General features: G+C 34.1%; 1 protein-coding gene across 6 annotated transcripts in view; it reads right to left on the bottom strand.

Moving 5' to 3' along the window:
* Positions 1-4,212: 4,212 nt before the first annotated feature.
* The window catches only part of LOC134856228 (innexin unc-9-like), a 39,835-nt gene continuing 16,956 nt past the window's right edge, over positions 4,213-27,091 (bottom strand). For all 6 annotated transcript variants that reach the window (XM_063872576.1, XM_063872574.1, XM_063872571.1 and 3 more), the window contains 6 exons: positions 7,536-7,704; positions 6,794-6,985; positions 6,155-6,348; positions 5,595-5,723; positions 4,946-5,121; positions 4,213-4,717 (listed from right to left, as the gene is read on the bottom strand). In XM_063872576.1, the coding sequence (XP_063728646.1) occupies positions 4,369-4,717; positions 4,946-5,121; positions 5,595-5,723; positions 6,155-6,348; positions 6,794-6,985; positions 7,536-7,704 (1,209 nt within the window). In that variant the 3' untranslated portion in view covers positions 4,213-4,368. The remainder of the gene's footprint in view (positions 4,718-4,945; positions 5,122-5,594; positions 5,724-6,154; positions 6,349-6,793; positions 6,986-7,535; positions 7,705-27,091) is intronic.

Genomic DNA, 27,091 nt, shown 5'->3' with positions numbered 1-27,091 from the left:
GTAGTCGGCTCATTTCTGCCAGCTTAGCTCCCGCAGAAAGGACTTTTTTGAAAGGTCAGCTGTTTTCTAGCTTTCCGAAAGCTCCTTGTAAACTTTTGAATCATGCATGTGAATTTGTGTCGGTCATTTCGGGATTTTTCTGCGATTTCTTTGAATTTTATAACGAAAACGAGTTTTAAGGTAATTTTTTCAATTTTTTCAATTTTAAGGTAATTTTTTCAAGGTAATTTTTAAAATTTTGTTCCAGCTCAGCTGCGAGAATGATCGGACTGAAAGTTTTTATTTTGCAGATTACTTAACACCAATATTACAAATGGCACAATGAGATTTAAATGAACTCTTGATTTTATTATTATACGATTTATTTATTAGTTTTGCTACTATATCGTCTCAGTAAATTAATTCTACTGCCTTTAACTGCAAAAAAAACAACAGGAAATAAACTAGAAAAAATTTAAATTGAAATAGGACTTTTTGACTTTTACTCCAATTCGAGTAGTCCGACTGACTTTGCTTTAATAAAGAAACAGTGAAAATTTGGTATAATTCAAAAAAAAAAAATCCGCCCATTTATAATACAATACTTTTTTTTAGTTGTGATAGAAGACATTTATAATGGGGTACAAACATGTCTCCTGAGACTTAATCTTCTGGATAAGGTATTGATTCCGGCTCATGGTGTTGGCTCGTTTCATTTTTAAAGGTTTTTTTTGCGTTGTCTTCACTTATTTCTGTTTTTAGACCCAATACTTGAAATTTTTGCTTGTGTTTGCGAGAGTGCAGATTTGCCTCTGATTAAGTTTTTAATGAATCTATAATAGCAACAATATTATTGTTTTGTGATTTTAAAAGCTGTTTGCCTTCAGTTAAAAAATGACTATACAGAATTTTTTAAATTTCAAATCATTGCATTCTCATCATTCGTCTTCGTACGTTTTTTTAATGCAGAATTTTTCATTGGTTTCAAGTTTCATCAGTTTACAATATCAAAGTATATATGAAAATGAGCTTTTTCAAAAAATTTTCTCACAAACTTTTTTAACGGAGAAAATTTGCGGTAATGATCAGTGGTACCTAAATAGCAACCGGCTTGACTGGGTCAAAGTTGTGTATCTATTTTACTCAGAAAGCAACCAACAACACTAGGTTACAATTGCTACCTCGAATTGGTTGGCAGTTACTGAAAGTAATTTCTTTATGAATCATAAAAACGTTTAGATTATGAGTCTTAAAATTTAGATTTTTTTCTGTTTTTTTAAACAAGCGATCTTGAAATAGTCAGTTTAATCATTTGAGCACATGAGGCAAAAGTACTATGCGTAAGCAAATTTTAATTTGTAACTTTACTTACCCTGACTTTGTTATTTCTCATTTTGCTTTTTTTTTTGCTTCAAAGCATTAGTAGACATAAATGGTTCCGGTTTATGTTTTACGACTTTATGATCAAGTTTTTGCGGCATTTAATCTAGCTATAAAACCTTTTTTATCCGTGATATGAATCCTATTTTAAAAAATATAATTTTGACGCTTTTTGCTTGTGATTGCGAAGTTCAGCTTCTTTTTTGTACTTATTTTCATTTCTCATTTCATTTCTCCATGGATCATCTGAAGCATTTTTTTATGATTTTTTTTGCTCTGATAGTGGGTGTCAATTTCATTTTATTTTTGGTTGTCTGTTATTTATCAATGTGTCTATATTGATTTTGAGTGAAAAGGTTCTTTCGCGACTCTCCAGAAGCTTGAATAATTTGTGGTTTCACATTTATGAAACTGCAATAGTTCGTCTTAGACTGGAAGCAAATAGTGATTTTTTGCTTTATGTTCATCCATGCATGTTTATTGTTTCGATAAGCAAGAGTGTTTTCATAATTTGCGTTTGTAAAAACTTCTCCGCTTGTTTCCGGACGTTTCGAACTTCAAATTTTGCTTACTGATTTTTCTCGTTATATGAAATTATTAAAAAAGGGCTTTGATATGAAAGTAAGTTAGACTAATAGTATTTTTGCCTGAGCTTGAGAAAAAATGCAATGTGTCGATTCGTTAATACTTTTTTCTCAGATGTTTTTTTCAGCACGATTGAGTTTGTCAGATAAATCTTTTTGAATCTCAAGAAAATTTTTAAAAATTACGCCTGCAATTAGCATGCGTTATTAGCTCGGATTATGGATATCTTAGGTTATGTTTTGAGTAATTAATACGAGGCCAAGCTGTGCACTGGATAGGCTCTCAATTTTCTGTCTGTAGGTCTCTGGAATCCAGAAATATGTCTTTAAACATGTTAAAATTTAGTCGGAACGATCGAAGAAAAAAAGGAACTTAGACAGCGCCCTTGTTGCGGCATCAACTTACAATTCAAAAATACACGGTTTGGCCTCGTAATGACAATTTTTTTTGAATCATATGATAGCTTGAGGCCTCTATCTATTGACTACGCCTGGGACCGCAAAGGTCCCTTGCTCGAATCCGGTCAGAATTTGTTGATTTTCATCCTAAAACATTCCTTTTCAAAAGTATTGATTAGTACGGAAGCTCTGGATTGTACTATTGAGCCAGTTTTAGTTTTTTCTATGCCTATCCGAAGCACTTTACTTGATTTAAGGGTAATTTTATTTAACGTGTTGCTACGCTCGAGACGGCAAAGGTACTAGGTTCGAACCTGAGCAGGACTTGTTTTTTTTTTCAAACTGAAAACATTCAGTTACAAAAAAATGTTGACCTGTTGTTTGTTTGTTTTGGTTTTTTTATCGACTGTATTTTATAGTTTTATAGTTTCAAGTACCCTGATTTAGCACATTATTTTTAGTTTTTTGCTTAAAGGCTTTATTTGATCTATTCGGCTGAATTTTGCCTTTATAATTTTAAAATTTTGCGTTGTGTGAAGGGAAACATGATTTCCACCTCTCTTTTTGGACACACTGGACCCAAACAAAATGATGAAAATCTTAGACTTTCAGAACTTGATAGTTCAACATTTTTCTTGGTAACTATTTTTTTTCCGGCTCAACGGGTGTTTACTCAAGTTTAATCGGCTTAGTTGCCGCTCGATAATTGTTTCAAGATAATTGTTTCCCTTCGATGATTTTTTTTTGCTGAACGTGTTTTCCTCAGATTGAACATATTTCGGAAAACAATCTGAATTTTTTAATTGTGGTTTGCTTGAGACTTTTTTCATTCGCGTTCGACTTCAAGTGATTTTCGTTTCATTTTTTGTCTGTTAGCTTGTAAAGCTTTGTTTGTAGTGCTACGCTTCGCCTCTGTTTGTAGTGCTACGCTTCGCCTCTGTTTGTAGTGCTACGCTTCGCCTCTGTTTGAATTTTTGTAACTTAATTTTGATGATACGAGCCGAGCAGTTTGCAAGCATTTGGACATGTATATGATTTTTTAAAGAAATTATACAATTACTCTTGCAGCCTTTTTCCGACCATTTGACAAATGAGAACTTTGTATTGGGTGTTTTAATTTTTTTTTCGTTTTCCACGCAAAATGAGGTACCACAAATGATCAGCGGACTCAATTGAGTGATATATCACCTTAAAGTTTTTTTCAGTTTTGATTCGAACCACATAAAAAAATTTCCAAAAAAATTCCCATTGTCGAGAAAATCCGGTTTGAAATTTTTGTTTTTTCGTTTTAATTCGAGCGAGTAAAGCAAGCGAGCAGGCTTAAAACAGCTAAATTATGGCTAATTTAAGACCTCAAATTTTAGTTTTAAGCAATTGAAACTAGTTTTTGGAGTTTTTTAGCTTCATTTTGCAAAAGTATTCTAGTCATTTCTCTACAAAAATTTTTGTGCAATTTGCCAATAGTACTATGACTGTCTAATATGCATAAATTATGTTTATACGTCAGATTTTTTCATCACACCGAGCAGAAAAAAGTGCACTAATTTGGAAAAAAAAACTCTCTAAACCGTAGTTTTCTAAAGACCATGGTCGGAACATTCTGCGCTACTTGCACAGTAACCTGGCTATCCTTGTTTTCTTGAATTTTGCGGAAAGTTATTTGAAATAAAATATCACTTTTGCAGCTCAAAGTTTTTTGCTTGATGGCAAATTAATAGAAAAATTATTTTGTGATACTCGGTCATAACCATTTACACATGAATGTTTTAAAAGCTAATTGTCGGTGTTAAAAAAACTTCTTTTGTCAATTGTAGAAGTGTTACCTAGGAGTCTTGCTGGATTAAAATGGCTTGGCACTGCAAAAAACGGCTTGATCCTAAAAAAAGTTTAAATTTCAAATTGATGATTTAACATAACATGATTTATTATCAAATTGGCATCAACAGTTTAAACTCTGAACAAATATTGTTGCAAAGCGTTATTATTACTTGTGCTAAAACAAGGCAAGGAAAATGTTTATTGAATTTCACTTTTTCTTATCACAAATGGTATCACAGCTGCGCGTTGAAACCACTTCTAAGTTTGTAGCGAACCTCTGGTATAAGGGGGGTGGCATAGGACGAATATCACCACAAGTGCCTTGATTGGAAATGGTCGAACCTGCAACACTTCTGGGAGGCAAAATAGGAGCTGGTTGACTATTTGTATTGTTTGAGCTCGGAGGTTCCGATACTTTGAGTAGGAGGTTCTCGTCGCTTTGGTAACTCTCCAGGGTACTGTGAACAGGCGGCTCCTGGATCTGAAGGAGGTGTGATGGAGTTGGCTCGTGAGGAGGTATCGGAGGATTCTTGGTTTGTTGGGTGGCTCTATGCAGTCTGTGTAGAAGGAATACACTTGTGAGAAATTGGTCCCGGATAATAATTTGAGTCTGATTAATTTCTTAATCAAAACTGTAGCTTGATCTAAACTGGGTTTTATCTAACAAAGTTTGATGTATACCTTTTAAATTGAATTTTTTGGGCACCTTTTTTTGGTGGTTTTGATGTTTTTTTAAATTGTCTATGGTGTTTACATTTTGAGGGATCAGTTTACCACACTAGTACCTTTGTTGTCGCCTCTGTTCGGTACTTTTCACTCGGTGGAGTTCAAACATTTCGGACAGGAGGTCAGAGACGAAAATGGAGGAGGTGTTCCGACTTAGCATGCGGATGATGAAGACCCCGTCCTGTTTGAGGTAGCCGTGGAGGAAGCGCCGAAGGAGTTTCTTGTCTTCGGCCGTCTGCGAGAACGCAACAAATGTAATTAAATTATTTTTAAAATTACATAATGCGATTTTTTAAATTACATGATGGTACTAATCAACTATTTCTACCAAGATAGCCTAATAAGTTGGAATTCGCTATTTCGTTTATATTAGTTTAAAGTAAAGTTAGCTTTTTCTCCTTGTATTCTCTACAGAGTGCAGCCGCTGCTTACCCAATTTGAAATTCAGGCCTTAAAATTTGCTAAATTCGAGGATTTTTAATCATTTCCTGAGTCCCCCTCCATTTATGGCACCTGGTAAGGAATTTCCCCCGTATGAAAGACTAATTCATTGAATAAGATTATGCTACTTTTGTACTATGAAAAGAACCCCCCTTGCCTTAGGGGGAGGGGGATAGTAAACAAGATCCAAAAGCTGTCCATAACTTTTGTTGAAACTAGAGCAATTTATAGTCATTATATCGCTAGCATGTTGACAGTGGGTTTTACCTGCAGTTTGTTGCTGAACTTGAGGTGTTTGCGGACATACTCGTCGCCCATGTAGCTGCAGTTGAGGAACCATCTGGCCAGACTCAAACTGGTCACCCCGAACACAAATGCCAGCCAGAACCACACCACCTAAAACACAATAAGCAGGACAATAATTAGTATGTGGCTGTTAAAATCCCTCAACTATTCAAAGAAACTGCTCAGCATTTTGAAGCAATTTCGTTAAAATAAAATTTTATACTTTTCGATCCTATCTGCAATGAAGAGTATCTAGCTGCTTAGTTTCGGTAAATTGAGTTGAGATCATACTCGTAAGGAATACTCTCGTTAAAATCATTTCATTAAAAATTATACTCACGAGGTTACAGTTATACTCACGGGATTAAAGTTCTACTCATGAGCTTAAAGTTAGACTCACGAGATTAATTATACACATGAGGTTATAGTTATACCCACGACTCGTGGGTATAACTTAATCCTCATGAGTATAACTTTAACCTCGTGGGCCACGAGGTTAAAATTACACTCACGAGTAATGCTCATAATAAATTTTTACTCACGAGGAATACCATCTCGTTGAAGAGATTAATCGGAAGAACACAGTTCATGTTGTGCACTAGAATGCTCTCTTTTCCCCTCTCCTGCACCTTGCACCACGTGACTCTGGGGAAGAGACTGGTGACGTCAGAGAGCCGCTTGCCCTCCAATCCCATGCTGAACAACACGTCTATCCCGTACCATCTGTACTCCTCGCCTGTAAATTGCATTACAAGGTTTGCAAAGATTTTGATATTGGCTGGAAAATTCATTCAATTTAAACATTTTTTTGTTCAATCAAAATTTCTGCTCCTGAAATTTATGCCAAATTACAACATACTTTAATTGAATGAGAGATTTCTTTTTTTTAGTACATACTGTTTACTGAACGGACATTTTTCTTGACTAAAAAAAACTGGAATGGGTTTTAACAAGTAATTCTGCAATCAATTTCAATCAAAGCAATCAGTTTTCCGCTTTATATGTGCCCTTTTTATTATCAAAGTGATGGCTAGCAAAGGTAAATATTTTACCCCAACTAAAACTGTTGTTCATGGTGCTTTAAAATATATATATTTTTATAAAAAAAAACAGAAGACTGAATTGATGTCCATAGTGTTAAAAATGTTTTTTTTTTCATAAAAAAGACTGAATGCACCAACCTAGCCATAGTGAGAGTAGGTACATCTGACCGACTACATTTAGTAGATAGAGTGTCTTGACTGCAGGGTAGATGAAGGAGAGGAAGTTGCCAAAGTGTCTACTCACAGACAACACACAGCACCGACCAGTCAGCACTGCCCGCACTCTCTCCCAACAACCACCCTCCCCCTCCCCCACACACTTCTGCAGCTCTAGTAGAAATCAGGAAAAAGGAAACTCAGGGATCTCCTAAACTGTCCCTCTCATTCTCTTAGACATCTGGTGTAAAATTATCTAAGCACATATAAAGTGCTCATTCAACAGTCAAGCAAACTTTGTACGTAAAAACAATTATCATCCTGTAATGAAATGCAGAAATTCAATATTATATCCCGAGACTGCTCTGAAGGCCGTGAGAATCACTATTTGACGCCTCTTCATCCTGTTGAAATAAATAAGGAAACCGCACCTCTGCGGACCCTTAAAAGCTTCCGATTAACTTTCACGAAGCCCGATTAACTTTCATGAGATGGTTGGGGTCATATCGTTGCTTGAAAAACTATCAAACTCCTTGAGACTTTTTTATGTTAGGACATGTTTTTTGTCAAGCCTCTTCTTTCAAAATTCAATAATTATCATGAAACCAGAAATTGAAAAAGTGGTAACCCGATTCAAAGATAACGCGCGAGGCGATCCTAACAACGAGCAGGTCAACTAATATCTGTCTTCAAATATATCTATGTTTTTATGAATGCTACATACCTAAATATCTGTCGATGTGTCTGGCCAGACGAGTGATCAAAGTGTGCCATGCTAGTTCGTCTATCTGGATGTGGAAACTGGTCGCATGCAGTGCTATCTGTTCCAAGTCCAGACCAGCATACAGATAGACTGTTCTCCACAGGAGGTGAGGAAACAGGAAAGTTAGCGCCTAAAAACAGGGCGAACAATCCAGATTTGGCTGCGGGGTCAAAATTCTGGATCCGTCGACCTCCACAACGCAAAGGGTTCGCCCAGGGTATTGTTGTCCTGAGCTCAAAATTGAAAAAATATTCCAACTGTGATCATTTTTCGTAACGTTACGGGGGTTTGAAGATTGCCATTTTGGCCAATTTGGGACAATTCACGCGCGATATAATTCGCGCTATTAACGCGTAAGCAGAGATTTAATCAGTCTTAGAAATTGTTGCAAATTGGTTGAAAGAAGCTTATTTGCCATAATTGATTTGTTACAAGGAGCGAAACCTATTGTTTTGTACTTTATATGGCGTGTGGGGATGATTTTCATAGAAAATTTTTCAAATTTCAAAAAAAAATTTCATTTTATTTTATTTCCTTTAATTTTTTCATGTTATTTATGTTATTACTGCTCCATAAACGTTAAAAGGCAGTCGGATCTTTCAGGGCTTCGCCCTGATACGAGCAGTCTTTTTTTATTATCCAGGGCTTCACCTCTTTCTTTCTGTAGATGAAAAATTCTTTCTGTAGAAGTTTCATTTGCTCGAAACTAGCTCGTTAAAAGAAACACTTATGGTTCCAACAAAATGAGTTAGGACCGATGGGTATAACTCATAGAGTAATTTCGGATAGGGTACACCGTCTGCTCGTCACGCTATCTTATTTTCGGCCGGATAGATTCGTGCAACTTCTTAGTCTAATACCGATCCTAATCTTACTCTTATACTATCTAGTCTCAGGTTGTTTAACTAGTCTCTGCTAGGCTCAATAGATCTAGGGTATACTGGTTTATTGCGGCTGCTGAAGTGCTCGGGAGAGTCCAACTAATTTCTAAGTTAAATTCAAATCTCTCTGGTGCTGAAATTACAAGTAACTTCAGCACTTACAAATAAGTGGGTTGTTAGTTAGATGGATCATGATTGGTTAATATTAAATACTTTACATTGGTAAAACATTTAATTTATCCAATCATAAAATATAGTTTAGATCAGGTTCCACCCATCCGGGTTTTACAGAGTTTTTTAGAACAGTTCTTCTGTAATTCAAGGGTGGATGATGGACGTTGGTATTTGGCGAACATCATAATTTTCTTTCGCTTCTTCTTGTGACAACGACTGAGTCTCTGCAACAAAGTCAATTCTGATTCCAGAATGGTTGGCTATGTCAGGTTTTTCTGTTCTGCGTGGAGAACTTCTTTTGTGTATGATCTAGTTTGGGAATGGCGTGGAGATTGTGCGTGGAGGGGATGCCTGGTTACTCGGATCTGTACGTATACTTGAACATCGAGGTGGTCATTGGTCTAGTTCAATGAAGTCCTTTTCTGCGAAGTCAAGTCGTACTCTAAATCCTTTGAGTTGTGATTGTGAGCGGCATATCGATTGTAGTTGGTCATTCTCTCTCGAGTGTAGTGAGGTCGTCTTGTCTTTTGATGTTCGTCCTTGGTGTTGTATTCTGATCTATATATTGCATCATGTGATTTTACATTTTATAAAACTTTTATTAGTTTAATATTTTTTAATAATGATTTTAGTTAGTTGTTTTCACAAAAGCTTTTTGTTTTAGTTCGGTTATTTTGAAGAGTTACTCACCCTTGAGTAGCTCTTATTAAAAATAAAGGTGTGGTCACAAAGCGTGGATGTAGCGCGGTGGGTTAGGCCGGCTATAGAGCATGCTCAGGACGTCCTTTCCTGGTGGGTTAGGCCAGGAGTGGGAGTATGATTTCATGCGGTGTTTGTGAGGGGTCCTGTTATGTGACAACGTTTTATGTTGGGTTTGTTGTGGTTTTACTTATGTCTTGTTGGTTATGTACTTTTTCCAAAAAGCAAATTGTTTGTGGTATGGGTTTGTCTTTCGACTTTTTTGTGTTTTATTATTTCTTTCTAAGACTTTGTAATAGTCTTCAAAAGAATAAATTATCCAGTTTTAAACTGGGTTAATCCGGTTTTGGTACCGTTGGTTTCCTTTTCTAAGTCATGCTGTTATTCTATGATTTGTGGTATTTAGTAAGCTGCGTTGGTTAGTTTTGTTTAGTATATGATTCCTTTCCAACCGGGTTAAAGGAAAGTTTGAAACATGTTATTGTATGTTAGAGTTGTTGAGTGTGAAAACTTGAAACTGAAATTCATTATTTTAAACAATTCTTCGTGGGCGATCTGTGCGAGTGTGGATAGAGTTTCTGTGCGAATGAATGAAAATATCAAAAGGTTAGTACTGCAATTGCATTTTATTAATTTACTACATAGAATTTAGAAATTTACTGCTAGTTATGGGGGAATTTTAAGATACAAATTTTCATCATATGTAGATTTACTGCTTTTGGGGGGAAATTTTATAAATTAATTTACTGCATTGGTATTATATTTATTTAATTGTTGGTGCAAAAGTTTAATAGGGTCTTAAACAGTTTTGAAGAAGTTTGCTATTTTTTATTTTTCTTTTGTGAATTTTTCAGATGATCTAGGATGAAGGCTAAAAATCTAAAGAAAACATGAATAAAGAATGGTGAGTTTTTAATACTGTAATTAATTAGTAATATTTACTTAATTCATACTTACCTGTTAGTCGTCGGGGAAAAAACCGTGGGGGAAGATGTCGTGAATTAGTTCTGAAGTTGTTAGTAGTTTAGCTAAGATGCGGATGATATTTTTAGTTTGAAGCAGTGGCCAAAGCAATTGAAGTGCCTTAATAGTGGTTAGTTCTTCAGTGCCTACTGCAAACTCATAAGGTGTGTTTTGGATTAAGTTATATAATTTGTGGTTAAATTTAGTGTTGTGGATGAATTCTAAAGATGGGATTTCTATAGGTTGTAGGAATTCGTGCGGGATAAGGAAGGGTCGGGATTCTTCGGCGTTGAAGGTCTTGGTGATGGGGCAGAAAATGTACATTTGGGTTATGGGGTCATAATTACGAAGAATACCATGGAGGTTAGTGTCTTTAATACAATATGTGAAATTTAGGAAATATGGTGAAGTGTATTTTGAATTGATGAATTGGAAACGATGGTGTGGTTGTCTAGAGGGTGTGTGGAGGTCAAAGTGATTTTGGATGAAACGATAGTAACTGTATGTATGTGTTTGTTTAGTGCGCAACATAATATCGTGTGAGCAGTGTAAATCTCTTTCGTGTGGTGCAAGGAAATGAAAGGTTAGTGAAAATATTTGGAAGCGTTCTTTAAAACTTTCGTATGCTTGTGTGTCTGTTAGTGCTTCTGAAATAATGTGATCAAACTTGCGGTCGAAGATGTTTAGTGTAAATATATATGGTGTCTTGATGAAAAATTTCTCGGTGATTTGTGGATTAGCGAAGCGATCGTCGTCTAAGAATTGATCTTGGTTAGCTCTAATGATGTTGTGATCGTAGTATTCTAGTGTATATTCATTAGCTCTAGGTGCAGTGTGTATTTTTAGTGATTTTTTATATCCAACGTAAGTAAACTGTCTAGCGGTTAGTGGTGTAGTTAGTCGATATAGCATGTCTTTGTTTCGGTCTATATCGATGGAAGTGCTGGATAAAGGTAAGCAAAGGGGGTTAGTGAAATGATAGTATGAAGTCCAAGAGAGAGTGGGCATTAAAACGTATTCATCTACAAAGTTGCGTGTTTCGTTAGCGTCGTGAGGGGTGTTTAAGGTGTATTGTGGAAATGAGGGTAAAGTGATAGCTAAAAATTCTTTAGTGTTAGTATGCTGGGGGTGGTTGATGTATTCACGGGCTGTTCCTGGTTTTGCTGGGAAAGGATGGTTGGGGAATTTTCTTTTAAAAGTGCGGTAAGCTCTATTAGTGTTTAGTGAAGATATAGTGGATGTGGATGATGGTGTTAATGATTCAGTATAATTTGAAGAGGGTGTAGGGGGATTGGATGAATTTGTAGTGGAGGAGATTTGGTTTATGGTCGGGGTGTTAAGGTGGTAGGGTTGTTGTTGGAGGGTAATAAAATTATCTAGCTCTGGGGAGATTCGGGGGGTGTCTGGAGAATGAGATGATTGGTCAGATTGGTATGAGGAGTAGGTTGGGGTAACTTGGGAAGCATAAGAGGGTGTCGGAGTGATTGGGTCAGGGTTATTGGACAATATGGGTTGAAAAGGAGGTTGAGAAAAATTAGAAGGGTTATGAAAATTATTGGATGGGGATGGTTCTGAGTCGGCAAATTCATCGGGGGTTTCAATATTCGGGTTATTTAGCTGTGAGATGGAGTATAAAACTGAAATATGTGAGTTAGTGTCGGAATTCATGTCTGATGTTACATTGCTAGATGGAAAATCGGGTGGCGGAAAAGCAAAAAGTGGTATGATTGGGATTGAAGAGGTAAGATTGGTTGGATGGGAATTTGATCGGTGTAGTGATCCAAGTTGGCGGCTCATCGTGGGCTAAAAAAATTATTATTTTGAGACTGAAAAGCGGTGGTATGGGGTTGTTCAATAATTTGTTCATAAGTATTATCATCTTGTGACTGGTGTGTCATTATATGTTGAATGGGACTTTGTGATGTGGTGAGTCGAAAATTTGGATTATGTGTGATTGCTAAATTTCGAAAATTTCGTGGGACTAGGGATAGTGGATGATTATTTGGTAGGGGTGGTAGTTGTGGTGCCGTTGGCTGTGTGTCGACATTGTTATGTTCTTCGTCGTATGTATTTTGTCGTGTTGTTATTTTTGTGTTATATTCTTTTATTTGTGCGTCTAAAAGAATTTTGTTTATAGATGTGGAAAAAATTCCAAAAAATCCTGCAAAGAGTATGCGTGCTACGCTTGCTTGTCTGTTTACTTGTGTGTGTATAGCACATGTATTGTAGATTCCTTTTAAGAGTGAGAAAAGAAATCCAATAAAGTTAAACATTGCGTATAAAATAGTCAATTTTTCTAAGATGTAGTAGGGCCATCCTAGAAAATCGAGGATCTCATTTTTGAGTGTAACAAAGCTAAAAATGTTGATTGGTGATATATCTTGGGGACGGTATTTTTCGCCGTTTAGATATATATAATCTTTAATGTCTTTAAAATATCCGCTATAGTCTTGTGTGTAGATATCGGCAAAACCTGCGGTTTCTGCAAGTTTGCGTAAGTTTTGGTCAATTGATTGTCTTTGTATTGTGTCCATTTGTGTTAATAATTCCTGGAATTGTTGTGTTCTAATGTGATGTTGAATATCTGATTTTGAGTATATTCCTATTGATTGTAAGTCTATATTTGGGTTTCGAGCGATAGCGCGAATGCTTTCTGGTGAAAATTTTTTGAGTGATTGCATTAATGTGGGATATGGAGTGAGAAGATAATATTTATTTTCATCAGGGTTTAGTTGTACTACATTGTGGCTATTTTCTGATCCACATGGGACTGCGGTATCCCAGAAATAGGTTCTTCGTGAAAGTGTATCCACGAAATGTACTTTATTCTTATAAAAGATAGGGATTCTTTTATAACATCGTTTATCTTCAAAAACGTATAGTGGTGATACTTTTTTGGTACAAGTATAAAACCATAAGATGTTTCCTTCATAATCTAAAAAATTTGATCTATTTCCTGATAATAAGTATCCTGCGTAGGGTATTTTTAATACTGCTAGTGCAAGTGATTGTAATATTTGTGTTCGTTCTAATTCGCATAGTTGGTGTAGTGTTTCTAATTCGGAGAGTGACATTTCTTGAAAAATGCGGCTAATTGTATAGTCTAGTTTCATATCCAAATGAATATCATAGTGGATATTACCGAAATATGTAGTATTCATTAGTGATAATTCTTGTAAGCGTGTGCTTCTGGTGTCATAAGGTTTTAGATGTCCACCAGGTTGTCCGTTACTTTTTTCAAAATTAACTGGTATATAGGATGTTCCTTCGTTTAGAGGATGACCTGTGGCATATGGGTCGATTTTTACTTTTCCAGTGGTCATGTCGAATCCTTTTTCGTATTCAACTAATATTTCAGAGTATTGTGTTCTGTGAAGTGGATTCCTGTATTTACATGCAAGTTCTGTTTCTTGATATATTTGAAAACGTGTCAATTTATTTTCTATATTGTCTATGTTTCTAAAATCGGAACTTAGTTTGCGTGATGGATGGACTTGTTCATATGGAATTGATTGTATAAAATATTTTTCGTGAAATTTTATCATACGAGCGTGTATTTTTGCTACTTGAAATGTTGTACATGTATCTTCGGGGAACCAAACAATTGTTGCTTGTGTTCTTGTTGTAGGGTCGCAATATCCTTGATCATTTTTACAAGGTAGTCGGATTCCTTGATAGATCATTGTATTATCAGATAAATCTCGTGTGAGTTGTATTTTTTCGAGTTGTATTTTCCAATCGAAAAACATTATTTCTTGGTATCCTTTATTTTTCGTGTCTGCTTTGCAGTTTGATGGGTTATTTACACCAATGTGTGGTATCCAATGTTTATCATGTAGGTCATAGGTTAATCGTCCGTGTGCGCCGTTATACGGGTATTTTTCGTCTAGTTTTATATGTCCTTGGTGTCTTTCAAGTTGTGATTGGTGTACAGAGTCTGAAAAAACTTGAAAATTAACTAATTTTCTTTGGGAATTTTTATTTTGTGTGATGTTTAGTCTAAGTAATTCATTTTTACAATCGTCGGGATTGAGATGTAAGAGGCGTTCTATATTACTTTGATAGAATGATTCATGGTCAAGTCGGTTTTTGTTTCCGTTCGAGACTTGTGAACAATGTACTTTCTTTTCGGAAAATGTCGCTGTGAATTTATAACCTGTAACTGTTGTTGCTCGGGCTTTGGAATAGAGTGTTGCTATTATATCTGTGGTTTCTATAGCTTGTGGTTCTGTTTCACATTGTGATACTTGATTTATTGCATATTTGTGTAGTGTTTTTTGTTCATTTTCTTCGCAATCGTAATGTGTTACTAATAAATCTTGTGGTCCTGTACGAGGGGAAGGGTTTATGTTTTGATTTGAGATTACTAGAAAAGGGAGTTGGAGAAAAATTAATAATTTTAGAAAATACATGTGTATGATAATCCTGAGTATGGGTTATAAAATGTAATGTAGCCAATTGTGTTTTTGGTATATCTGTCGTATTTATATATTACTTCAGTAGTTATAAACGGTGGTGGTAGTGATTGAGCTGTTATGTTAGGTGGATTTAATGGGTATGGATGTTGGGTAATGTTATTTAACTTAACTGTGATTTCAAACTTTAATTGTAAACTGTTTTGTTGGAGTATTTGAATATTGTGATCACGGATATCGTTATGAATATCTTGGCGATATTGTAATCTATTAAGTGCCCAGTTATGAAGGCGGTTACTTTCTTGATGTTGTCCAAATAATGGTGGAGGTGCTGTGAATGTATTCCAATCTAATCTTAAAGGAATATTTATTGATGATTGTTCTCGATATCTGGCGTCGAGATTATTTGGAAAATTTAAGTTAAAGGGTAGTGGTGAAAATTGGCTTATTGATGGTGTTGATGGTAGTGATAATGTTTCTGGTAGTGATGAGGATGTTGTTGTATCCGTAGAAATATCTATGGGGTCATTGACTAAATTTGGTTCACCTTGTGTAAATGAATGTGTAGTCCAATATGGAAATCGTGATGTTTGGTTTGGGGGGTTAAAAGGATTTTCACGTATTTGTTCAGATGTTGGTGTTGAACCTAAGTAGTCTGAGGGTAGACTTGAAGTGCTTCGTTGTGAAAAAAGTGTAGGAGTTTCTGGTGTGATACCAGTGGTGTTTTCTGGAGTGGTTTGTGGTGGGGATTGAGGTATATCAAAATGAACTCGGGGAGTTTGAAAATTTCTATTTCGTCGAGGATGTATAATTTGTCTATTTATTTCTGTTGTGTTTTGGTTTTGACTAAGGTTTCGTATTCTACTTAATTCTTGTGGTAGTGTTGGGTAAAGATTGTATGTTGGTTCACTTAGGGATGCTTGTCGTTGAACTGGTTCTAGTGGTTCAGATAAACGAGCGTGCCGTTCTTCAAAAGTGTATGGATTGTCTTGAAAAGAAATTCGTGTAGATGTTTGAGGATTTTGAGTAGTTGAAGGTGGTGTTGGATTATCTTGGGATGATGTCGGTGAAGACTGATTCTGTGACTGTTGGGTAGCAATTTTTGATGGATTTTTGAATTGTTACTTTAGTGGGAAGGTTTATGTTTATTATAATATTCTTCCAAAAAAATAATTAGAAAAATTGTTGCTAGGGCAAATGTGATGATTGCTTTCTTTATACATTTACATATGGTCAAAATGAGGGATGATAAAAATGTTATGAAAATTACAAACAATAAAAAAATATCAGTTCTACTGAAAATTGTTCGTATCATTTAGACAAGTTGTTAAAATCGTACCTGTGGATATATTCAAGGGTTTTGGAAAGTTGGAGGAATAGTTCGAGTATTGTATAGAAAATTAAAAAAATGTTACAAAAAATGATTAGGATTATTAGAAAAGATTCAAGTATATCAAAAAGAAATATTATAAAGGCTTCAAGTATTGAAAAAAAATGTTTAAAATTTATAAATATTTGAGCAACTGTTTGAGAGAAAAGCATTTAAGAAATGATCTCTTGGTCGAATATTTTTTGCTGTTTGAGGCGATTTTCTAGTGTGGTCGAATTATTTATTAGTTTTTTGACAAGTGGGTTGAGTTTTGTAAAAAATTGTTGGGGGCAATTTTCATGGTGACTGGGAGGTCGTCTTTTTCTTTATTTTTGTTTGTCAAATGATCCGGGGTATGGTGAGATTTTTATACTTTAGGCTAATTAAAATCTTCATTTTGTTACTTTAGGCTAAGTTATTAAATTTGTTTTGGGGGTATTCGTGGTCTGAGTTGGGGAAATATTGTTGATCTTTGGGTTATTAGATAAGGGAGGGGTACGGTATTATGGTGATATTTATTTTAGTTGTCAAGTTGGAGTGGTTTGCTTATTTTTGACCTGGAGGTTGTAAAGTTATAGTTAGAGATGTGCCTGGAGTTCTAGATTATTCGTCTAATTGATCTTAGTTTGAGTTAGAGAAAGTGGCGGATTGGATGAATCCTATTGGTCTATTTTGAACTAGAATTATTGCGTACTTGTGAGCATGTTATTTTGAAAATTGAAATGAAAAATGTTACGGAGGTTTCAAGATTGTGAAGTATAAAATCTTAAAATTACTTTTTAAATTCTACTTTCTTTAATATTTTAGATTGGGGGATGAACATTTTGTAGTTTTTACGTGGTTGATTTCGGAGTCTTGTTGCTTTTCTATGTTCTGATTTGTCTATTTCTTCTTGGGGTATTATTTGTTCTGTCATTTTTCTATTTTTTCTTGGTTTTGGAGGTTCTTTATGGTTTTGCGTATTGTTTTTGGTGGCGGTTGGTTTCGTGTTTTGATTTTCGGTGGGGTTATCATTTTGTTCTGTGTTTTTCAGATGTGGTTCATTTTGAATGATTTTTAATCCTGTGAAAGAATATAATTGAGTTAATTCGCGGAGTGCGTATTCTTTTGGGTAATAAGGTAATAGGTTGTTTCGGTGCTGAACGATTTCTTTTTTGTTTGAGTCGGTAATTTTATATGTGACATCAGTGGGTTTTGCAATTATTTGGTAGGGTCCTTTTCGGAGGGGTTGTAATTTTTTAGAAATTCCTTTTTGAGTATTAAAATTAGGTATTAAAACAAATGTTCCAATTTTTAAATCGGAAGCTGGTGTAAAACGTGAATTGATTTGGTCATTTATGTTTTGTCTTTGTAATAACTTTTTCGTTATTTTTTGGTAAATTTCATTGTGTTTCTTATCTCTATTTAAAATCCATTCGGTGTGTGTACCGGAGGCTAGTTTAAGAATTTGTGGGTGATGAAAATGATCTTCATCGTGCGTATGTAATGGGAGGTTATAACAAATTGAGTCTTTATTTGGTTGACAATAACCTTGTGCGTTTTTATGAGAATTTGCTGTAAACATTATTGGTTTGCGTGGCTTTTGGTTAAAAACCATTTCGTATGGTGACATTCCTAAAGTTGTCGTGATTTGTGAATTATATGCTAAGGGAAATAATTTTACATCTGCTGACCATTCGGTATATTTTGTATCATTTCCGTTGATGATACATCTAAGATATTCTTGTAGTGAACGGTTCATACCTTCGACTAAGCCGTTTGTCCAAGGTGCATGAGATGTACGTGGTTTATGTTTAATGTTGTATAAATGACATAGTGTTATTATTTCATTATTTATGAATTCTGTACCATTGTCTGTGACTAAAATTTCTGGTAGTCCAAATTTTGCTATCCAGTGTTCATAGAGTGTTGTGTAAGCGTAATAAGCGTTACAATGGGGTACTGGGTTAAGTGCTACATAATGTGTAAATGCGTCAACAATTACCATAATGTAGGAGTTTCCTTCTGATGAGGGTGAAATTGGTCCTTTAGTATCAAATGAGATACGATGATTAAAGTACAAACTTTGTCCTTTAAAATCTTGTTTTTGTGCTATTTGTTTTTGATTTGGGTAAGGTTTATTTAGTTGACATACTATACAGTCATTGCATAGTACTTTTATCCAGATTGGTGCATTTGGGAAGTAAAAATTTTGTATAAAATTTGAATATGTTTTTTCGGATCCAGAGTGTCCTTTAATATTTTGTGTATGTGAAATATTAAAAGCTATAAGAATCATACTTATAGGGAGACATGGAACTGTAGATTCATTCAGGTTATACTCTAAAAGGTCGGTGTTTTCGTTAATTGTTGTGTTGTTAAATTTGCGAAAGTATCGGAGGAGTGTTTTGTTTCCTAGAATGGTTGAATCTGCTTTGATAGGTTTAGTTTTATATTTGTGCCATGATTTCAGTTGTCTAATTACTGGGTCAAGGTTTTGATATTGTTTCAGTGTTGAAATTGTAATTGTTTCTGTTGGGGGGAGAAAAATGTTTTCGATTTCTAATTTAGATAAGGGTATTGTATCAAGTGGGTCATGGAGGTCAAAAACTTGATTTATTGTGTATTTTGAATCATTTGTTTGTGGTCCTGATAAATTTATTTTATCAGTTAAATCTTCTTTTTCAATTAGTGGAAAATGGTCTTTTTTAGGCGGGTGTTGTTTTGTTCGTTTTTGTTGGGTGTTATTTTTTATCCATTGAGAATATGGGATTGGTTTGAAAGTTGATGTTCCAAGTAGATCAACTTCATAATGATTATTTTGACAATCTAAATAAAGTGGGAAATGTTGTAAATTATTTATTTGTGATTGTTCAATATCAGTTTTTACTGCATATTTGCATTCCAATCGGGGTGATTTTTCGTTTTCTGCAAGGTAGAATTTTATGTTCTTGGGTATTTCAACTGTTGTTTTTCGTGTAAGTAATTCAGGTGGTGTATTTCGACTTAAGGTGTCTGGTAATGCAAGATTTTTTCCTGCAGTCCAAACTATATGTAAGTTTGGAAATTTCATTAGAATTAGTTGAAATCTGTAAACTCGGTGGTTTGGGTTAGATTTCTGTGTGAAAAGAAAAATGATGGGTTTGTGGTCTGTGAATAAAACTGTTGGATGCTTTGATCCAAGTATCAGAAATTCATATTCTGTCAATGTATATATTATGGCTGTACATTCTCTCATTAGAGTTGAGAGTCGTAGCTCTGCTTGAGTGAATAATCGAGAATTTGCTGATATGAGGTTCATTTTATTTGTACCATTATGTGATTGTAATAGTGCTGCGCCGATGCCAAAGTTCGAAGCATCGCACATTGCATAAAATGGTTGATCAGGGTCTGGGATTGTGTTTGAAATTTGTTCAGTTAAAAGTTTCTTTATTTCTTCGAATCGTGCTTGATGTTCTGTATTCCATTCAAAATTATTTTGTTGTCTAAGGATGTTGTAAAATGGTCGTAGATATAATTGCATTTTATAAACATATTTACTTAAAAAGTTTAACATTCCAAGGAATTCTTGGATTTTCTTTTTATTTGTTGGTGGTTGAAGTTTTTGAATAGCGTCAATGCGTGATTTCAGTGGAGTGATTGTTTTTCTTTCTATGTTATGTCCTAAGAATTTAACTCTTGTCAAAAAGAAGTGTGATTTATCGGGGGCGGCCTTCAGATTTTCGTTCTGAAGTATTTGGTGATATTTTTCTAAAATATTGAACATTTCGTCTTTTGTTTGTGATTGCATAAAAACATCATCTAAATAGGTGATTGCGTTTTTCTTGAGTATTAGTGGTCTAAAAATTTTGCTCATAAAAGCTGAAAATGCTGCTGGTCCTATGGATATTCCATAGAATAAGCGGTTAAATTCGTATTGTTGGTTTCCAATAACAAATTGTGTTAAGCGTCGTGATTGTTCATCTAATGGCATTTGATTGTATGCACTATTCATATCGGCGGTTGTAAAGTATTTGCCGTTTATTTTTGTTAAAATAACTTGTATTGGTTCAATGGGCCAATTACATTTTGATTCATCTATAAGTGAATTGAGGTATCTAGCATCGAGAACGATTTTTAATGATTCTCCTTTAGCTAGAATGATAACGGGGTTGATGAATGTGTTGCCTTTTGGTTGTTCTTCTTTATTAACTGGTGATATAATGTTGTATTGTTCTAAAATATCGAGTAATCTGTTTACTTTATCATGTAAGTGAATTGGTACTTTACTTGCTCTCTGTTTTTTGAAAACTGCGTCTGGTTTTAATGGGAGATGTAGTGATGAACTGATTTTGCCAACATCGAATTTTGATGTTGCATAGACTGATGAATATTTAATTAGCTGTTTGGCTAACTTTTCGAATTCGTCTTGTGTTATTTGTGAATGTTGGAAATTAAACATTGTTAAAAATTTTTGTTGGTCCTCTGTGTAGTTACTGATGTTGAATGTAGGTTTGAAATATGGAGTTTTTGTGAAATAATCCGTATTTCTGTTTTCGTTACTTATTATATTATTTATAGATAATTCTTCATTAAGAATTGTAGATTGGCAAATATCTAGTAATTGGAGTATATTATTTACGCGATAGGCTTTTTCGTGTATTGGTGATATTGTAGCGTTGGTTTCACAATATCCTAAAAGTCCTAAAGGTAATGTTACTTGGTAAGGTGTGTTGTTATAAACATGTAAGGAAATAATATCTGAATTCGAATTTTTCAAATATTTTATTGAAGAGATTGTGATTTTGAAAAATTTATGAATAGGTTTGAATTCAAAATCTGACATATAAAATTTTTGTTTGTTTTGTTCTTTATCATATTGGTGAACTTGTTTTATTGAAAAATTATAGATGTTTCCTGATAGTGGTTTCAGGTGTTTTCTTTGTTGGTTATATATTGGATAAAATTTTGAAAAGAATGGTGGTTGTTTGTTTAATCTTTGAAAAAATGTCAGGGATGTTTCTTTTGTTTTTGTATATTTATCTTTACTGTTTAGGATGTTAATTGTTGGTATATACTTCGAAATAAATGGTATTCCAATGATATTATATTTAATATCAGTGATATGGAATATTTGTTTAAATGGCTTGTTTAGAATTTTACTTTGCTCCATTGTTCTGGTAGGGAGGAGAAATAATTGGATTTTTCCGTAGTTTATCAATGTTGATCCTTGTGCTGTTGCTAACTTACTGGAGGTTTCAAGAGGTGTTAGCTTTGGATGTAAAGTTTTTATTTCATTCCATGTGGGAATGTTTATTATGTTTGATTCTGCTCCTGAATCAATTAAAAAATCTATTTCAAGGTCTGGTGGTTGAAATTCTTTGTTTCTTGGGCTTTCTAAGAGAAATGGTATTGTCCAAATTTTTTCTTTGGGTTGTTCTTTTTGTATATTTTGATAAATGTGGTTTGTATTCAAGCATTTTGTTTTGGTATTTTTATTGGTTTGATCTGTAGTGTTAATCTCGTTTGTTTCTTGCGTCGTTGGTGTGGAATTTATGGGTGTAGTGTAATAATTTTGAAGAAATTCTGATTGATTTTCATATATATGTGATGGAAAGGGTTGTTCATATATGACAGATTCATAGTCATTTTCGACTTTTATCATATTGATAGAAAGAGTGTTTTCAGTATCACTTTCTGAATCTGATGATGTACAGTTTATTTGATTGAGTTGTAACGTATCAGTTACTGTGTCATCAATACCTGGAGGGTCTGATGTTGTTTCTGGATTTGACTGTACTTGATTGATTTGTCTTTGATGTTTAGGTGTACTGCTTCTATGACGATTATTAGAGTTATTATAGTTATTATTATTCCGGTGTGGTGATTGGGAATAATTTCTATAACGATTATTATAACTTGAGTGTCGATTTTGTGAATTATTTCGCGATCTGTTTTGGTAATTATTGTTTAGTCTGTTATAGTTCGATCTATTATATGAGTTATTTCTTGATCGATTGTTCGGGTAATTCTGGTTTCGGTTGTTTGAATAACTTCTATTTCTATTATAGGAGTAGTTTCTATTCCTATTGTATGATGAATTTCGTGATTGGTTGTTTGGATAGTAGTTATTTCTTGATTGGGAATTAGATCTAGAAACAAATCGTTGTGTATTTGAATTTGATCTGGAGTAGTTATTTCGACTATTTGGTCTATTGTAGTGATTTTGTGATGAATTATTCGTGTTTCTTCGTTCTGGTGATCTTCCTCTATAACTTGAGTTATATGGGGATTGATTTCTTGTATAATTTGTATTGTTCGGGAGTGGTTTTCCTGAACTGTTGTTGCTGTGAACTGTTTTGTTCGGTAGATTTTGATCTTTTTTCATGTATTGATAGAATGATTTATTTGGTTCTTTATATTTTTGAGGTTTATTTTGATTGTCTTGCTGTTTTTGTCTACATTCGGAAATACTATGTCCGTATCGTCGGCAATAATTACACCATTTTTTGAAAGATGGTTTGCCTTTAAAGTTTGGGTTCTTTTCTCAAATATTGAGTATTTCAGTGATTTTTTCAACGAGGTCTGTCTCTGATTCCTGTATATTATTAATATTAGTGGGAGTCGTTTCAATTCTATTAACGTATTGTAATTTCAGATTTTCCGTTTCTTCTAGTTTCATCGTGATTTCTGCTTGTTCTAGTTTGTCTACTAGTTTTCGAAAATCTAAATCGGGTTCTCGAATTGAAGAAGGATGGGATGCTCTCTTTTTTATTGCTATTTTCCTTAATTGTGGTGTTAAGGTCATCATTAAGATTTCTGTCATCTTTGTGTTTTTATAGTCATGTGTATTTAGTGAATATGCTTTTCGAACTAGTGTTTCGATTCGTACTGCTATTTGCTTGATGGTTTCGTTTGGTAATCTGCGAATTTCATTACATAAAACTCTTTGTTGTTGTTTGTTTCTTTCAGAGTCAAACATTTTTGAAAATTCTTGTGTAAATCTTTTCCAGTTTGATTTTATTTCTAGAGGTAGTACTGAAAACCATTTTTGGGCTGCGCCATCTAAGGTTGTTTGTATCAACGCTGTGCGTCGATGTATCCAGTTTTGATGTAGTGGCGTATTAATTGGTTCAGGTCCTATATTTAAAATCAAATTTGCTGTTACTGCATTTAAGTAATCTTCTACAGAGTATTCAGGGTCTGTTCATGTGAAAACCATTAAAGGTTTGTTTGATGTTATTGATGATCCACCCATTAGGTATGGATTCATTGTCATTTGTAATGATTCTGCTGCATTTGGCATTTGAGAAAAATTTGAAAGTTGGTTTCTTGTTATTTCATGTTGTTGAAGATAATATGGGAGTGGTATTTCATTTTGCATTTGTGATGGTTGATACGAGTGTGCAGTCATTGGATTTTGTTGTTGAATTGGTTGAAAAGATTGTGTAGTAATTGGATTTTGTTGTTGAATTGGTTGTTGATGTTGTGTATCTATCGGTTGTGGAGAAAAATTCCTATAATTTGTACGTGTTTTCTGTATTCCTTGTCTACGATATTCTTGAGTATTTGGTGCAAATATATCTGGTTGTAAGAAATCGTCATCTGAGGATAAATAATCCATTTGATAAGATGTTTGTTTTTTATTTTTATTCTGTTGAAAAAATGGGTAATTTTCACTGCGATCCTGTGGAGGATTTGGTTGAAAATTTTTGGAATTATATTGGGCCGTTGGGTTATCCCAGTTTCGAGGTTTTGTATATTGATTAAAATTCCTTTGTGGTTGATAATTTGTTTTTGATGGATGTGTATAATTATAATTATGGTCTGCAAAGTTGTTTTTAGTGAATGTTTTGCGTGATTTTGATGGTATTGTCATGGGTCTGTATGTTTGGTAATCCATATGTGAATATTTAGGAGCAACCGAAGGTTTAACGGTTGATTGTAAGGTTACCTGTGTTTGTGAAGGATTTGTATTCCTTGGTGTTGTTAAATTTGGGCGTATTGGTGAAATACTTTGTTGTGTAGTTGTTGTGTGTACAATTTCTTCATTTATGAAGTGTGATGGTGTCTGGATATCTTGTTGAGTAAGATTCCTAGTTCCATTGAGGTTTTCGTTGTGTATGACTGTAGAGTTTAAACTATTATTTTGTGTATCGGGTAAAAATGTATTATAGTTTAATGGTGTTGCATCAATTGTTAATGGTATTACTCTTACATAATCTCTTATGTAAGATATCGTACTTATTGCTTGACTTGAGATTGATTGTGGGAAGCTTATAAATGCTGGATGAGACCATTCGGGGTCCCAAACATAATCTGATTGTTCTGTGATAGCGGTATCATCGTTCGAATTTTGGGGTCTAAAATTTTTTCTTGCTTGTGCAATTAAATCAATATTGTGTGTGAAATAATCTATTATGAACCATGCTAAAATTTTTTGTAAATCGTGTTTGGTATGTTGTGAAACGTCATCTTTCGTGAAATTTTCTTTAATGATGTTTAAATAACTAGAGAGTAGTGTAATTTCATGTCGTACTTTCAAATGTTTAGATGTTTCTGTCGGTGAGACATTTGTTAATGGGATTTCGTTTTCTAATATCGAAATATAACTATATATTATTGCGAAAACTTCATTAGTGAAAATGGAGTTTGCTCTTTGTGAGTTATGGTATTGGATGCTTTTTATATATTCTGAAAAAACTTTTGAAAATTCTAAATCAAGATCGTCTGTTTGTATAGTATATGTTCTATTATTATGGTTTGGGGAAGTGAATTCTATGGAGTAGATTCCATACTGTTGTGTTATGTTGCATATATCTTTTAGATAGTGATCTATGATTTGTCTTTTGATTTTTACATCGGGGAACTCTGTTTTACATGGACTGATTCCGGGTTCAAATAAATTTACGAGTAAATTTTGACAAAATATGTGTTGTCCTCTATCAGTATCTGCATCTACTATAAAAGGAAAGATTTCATCGTCATCTGGAGTTTCGTCACCTGGGGTGTGTGTTGAACTCATTTTTCCGTTCGATGACTGTTAATATGTAATTATTAATGTGTCGAATTGGTTGATTCCAATTGTATAGATGTACTGGTTTGTGTTTGTACTGCTTTTTTATTCTTCTTTTTCCTCTTTGTGATGAATTTGAAGTTGTTTCTGAGTCAGAAAAATATAATTGATCGTGTTGTGGGTAATTTTTATCTATTGATTCTTTTAGTTTGTAAAGTTCGTCTAAACTGTTGGTTTCTGATTCTGAAAATGCGTTTCGATTTTTTGAAAATCTTTTTCGTGTTATTTGTCTTTGTTTAGTTATTATTTTCCTCTTTAGTGTTTGTCGTTTTGTGCGAATGTATCCAACTGTTTGTGTATGAGGTGTGATTACAAGGTCGTATTTTTTGTTATCTATTTCACAATTGTGTAAAATGATTGTTTGTTTATTTCCTAGGTTTTTAAATGACATAAGGTTTAGAATGACGGATGCAAAGGTTGTTAAATGATTTCTATTTTCTTAAACTGTTAGTTCTTACGATTTTTTGGTTAGCTTAACCTGGGTCTATTTGTTCAGGGTTGGAGAGAAAAGTATATCGATTCCGAAGAATGATTTTTTACTTTCTCGTGGCTAGTATAAGTTAAGGTGTTAACTTACTTAATCTTACTTAGGGGTAGTGATTGTGTTCAAGGGTTGGAGAATAGTAAATCGATCCACAAGGTTCAGGTATAATTAGAACGCGAGTAGTTCGTTAGATACTATTTTAAACTTACTAAGTCTAAAATTTATCCTGGGTTTGGTAAGAGGGGGGGTCAAGTGAAGGATGAATAACCGAAGTTCTTCACTGTTTATCCTAATTTGAATGATTAGTTTTGTTTAAAAATTTCTATTAGTCTTAGGTCTTTAGAAAGGGTTGGGTAGTGAATCGACGTTTGAGGTCGTTAGACACTAATTAAGTGGGTGGGGGAGAACAAAGTTGTTCTGTTTGATCCAAGGATAAGCCTTGATGATCAAATTTGAAATTTAATTAAGTAGAAAATGATTTAAGATCCAAGGATAAGCCTTGATGATCTGGTTTTAAAATTAAGTGATTTTAAGTTTTAATAAAGTTTTAAATTTGTGTAAAGGAAAGATTTAGTGTTTTATGATATTAGTGAGTTGATGATTGCTGTTATGTTTTAGGTGATGAAGCTGGAACAACAAGATGATTTATGATTACTAACCATTTATTGTCATGCTGCTAATTTTTATTTTTATTTTCCAATAAATATTTTTCAAACATGTTTTGTATAATACTGCAGAGTTTTAGGGAAACGATCTTAGATCTTTTTATCAATCGTTATTGTATAATATTAATTTTGTTTAGCGCCTTAAATGATTTTGAAGAGTAACTTCAAGGTTTTATGTTTGCAAATGGAAACCTAAATTCATTGCAAGTAGTATTCGAAATATAAAAGTTTGTTCTGGCTTTTGCCGAACTATCATATAACTATACGGCAAGTTTCTACTTTGTCGTATGTCGTCTTTGGTTCGAGGTCTTCTTCCAATTCCGGGTAGTTCTATTATGGTTCGGAATATTGGCTCTGATCTATTGAGTCGTAGAGACATTTCAATTAAATTATTGTCGTATAACATTTTGTAAATGTTTTTGTCTAATTTCTAATCTAATTTTGGTTAATTCTAATCTAGTAAGGTCTTGTTCGAGACTTATGGTCGCACCAGATGAGTTAGGACCGATGGGTATAACTCATAGAGTAATTTCGGATAGGGTACACCGTCTGCTCGTCACGCTATCTTATTTTCGGCCGGATAGATTCGTGCAACTTCTTAGTCTAATACCGATCCTAATCTTACTCTTATACTATCTAGTCTCAGGTTGTTTAACTAGTCTCTGCTAGGCTCAATAGATCTAGGGTATACTGGTTTATTGCGGCTGCTGAAGTGCTCGGGAGAGTCCAACTAATTTCTAAGTTAAATTCAAATCTCTCTGGTGCTGAAATTACAAGTAACTTCAGCACTTACAAATAAGTGGGTTGTTAGTTAGATGGATCATGATTGGTTA

This window comes from Symsagittifera roscoffensis, unplaced genomic scaffold (genome assembly GCF_963678635.1).
Source record: "Symsagittifera roscoffensis unplaced genomic scaffold, txSymRosc1.1 SCAFFOLD_207, whole genome shotgun sequence".
Classification (NCBI taxonomy): Eukaryota; Metazoa; Xenacoelomorpha; order Acoela; family Convolutidae; genus Symsagittifera; species Symsagittifera roscoffensis.
This window is presented reverse-complemented; position numbering and strand designations above follow the sequence as displayed.